The sequence below is a fragment of the Myotis brandtii genome, unplaced genomic scaffold (genome assembly GCF_000412655.1).
Source record: "Myotis brandtii unplaced genomic scaffold, ASM41265v1 C41951704, whole genome shotgun sequence".
Classification (NCBI taxonomy): Eukaryota; Metazoa; Chordata; class Mammalia; order Chiroptera; family Vespertilionidae; genus Myotis; species Myotis brandtii.
The window spans coordinates 1-951 of record NW_005314169.1 but is presented as its reverse complement, the minus strand read 5'-3'; the positions used below and the strand labels follow the sequence as shown (position 1 = coordinate 951).

The window sequence follows — 951 nt, the reverse complement described above, 5'->3', positions numbered from 1 at the left end:
GGTCTAAGCATCCTCCCACTTATATTTCAATGCTATTTATTCTGTAACTTGCTCTGCATGTTCATGAGGGTGCCCGGGATGCCGCGCTCGGCTGCGGGCCTCATTCCCACCGCTGCGCTGTGTTCTGCGGTGCACACACCAGTTACTAACACGTTCTCCCAATGGAGACTTGCATTGCTCCCAGTTTCTGCCACTATGAAGAGTCCCCAACACATCTCTTGCTGCTTATCTGCAAGCGTTTATTCAGGATGCACGCCTGGGAGAGGAGAGGATGAGTGTCTGTCCGTCCGGTGCCCACAGGCCCGTCAAGCACCCGGAGGAGGCTCTCTGCGCCATGGCCCCCGTCCCGGCCTTGCCTGGCATGGTAGGTTCCTGGTGCCTCTCATCCTCTGCAGTGAGGGCTCACGCCGCCTCCTCTCTGAAGGCCATCACGTGCCGGAGCTCACAGCTCAGTGGGTACAGCAGACGAGTCCCCAGGCCACTGCCCTGAGCTGGGTCCCAGGCCGCGTGCCCCGGAGCACGTCGGTTCTCTGTTTTCCCGTTTCCTGCCCGGCGTCTCGTGTCCCACGCTGGGTGAGGGCCCCGTAGAGAACCCCATGCCCATCCCGCTGCCCCCAGGTGCTGACCTTCTGCAGGAACGGCTCCGTGCTCCTGCTGGACGTGGCCCGGCCTCACGTCGTCTGTGCCTTCGCGCCCCCAGGGCCTTACCACCTGGCGGTGCCCTGGAAGCCAGTGTTTGCCGTGTCTTCGAAACACCCGTTCTTCCTGCTCCGAGGTAGGGAACGGGGACCATGAGGGCGCGCTGCCCAGACCTGGGGCCTGCTGACCGCTTCCCTGACTTCCTCAGTGGCCCCTCCCGAAGTCCTAGGGCGACCCCATCCAATCTGCTCCCCCACTCTTTTTGTTTTTTTAATATATAATTTTATTGCTTTCAGAGAGGAAGGGAGAGAG

The 951-nt window shown here is 60.8% G+C and overlaps 1 protein-coding gene across 1 annotated transcript; it reads left to right on the top strand.

Moving 5' to 3' along the window:
* The first annotated feature begins 12 nt into the window (after positions 1-12).
* Positions 13-873, top strand: LOC102259924 (WD repeat-containing protein 93-like). Its single transcript, XM_005852875.2, has 2 exons — positions 13-364; positions 619-873. The coding sequence occupies exons 1-2, from the start codon at positions 272-274 to the stop codon at positions 793-795; spliced, it is 270 nt and encodes an 89-aa protein (XP_005852937.1). The 5' UTR covers positions 13-271; the 3' UTR covers positions 796-873.
* Positions 874-951: the final 78 nt, after the last annotated feature.

Bases quoted from the DNA above. Each gene is read 5' to 3' on its own strand.
- LOC102259924 (XM_005852875.2), top strand. From the start codon at position 272: ATGAGTGTCTGTCCGTCCGGTGCCCACAGGCCCGTCAAGCACCCGGAG. The intron at 365-618 runs GTAGGTTCCTGG...CGCTGCCCCCAG, and splicing joins TCCCGGCCTTGCCTGGCATG to GTGCTGACCTTCTGCAGGAA.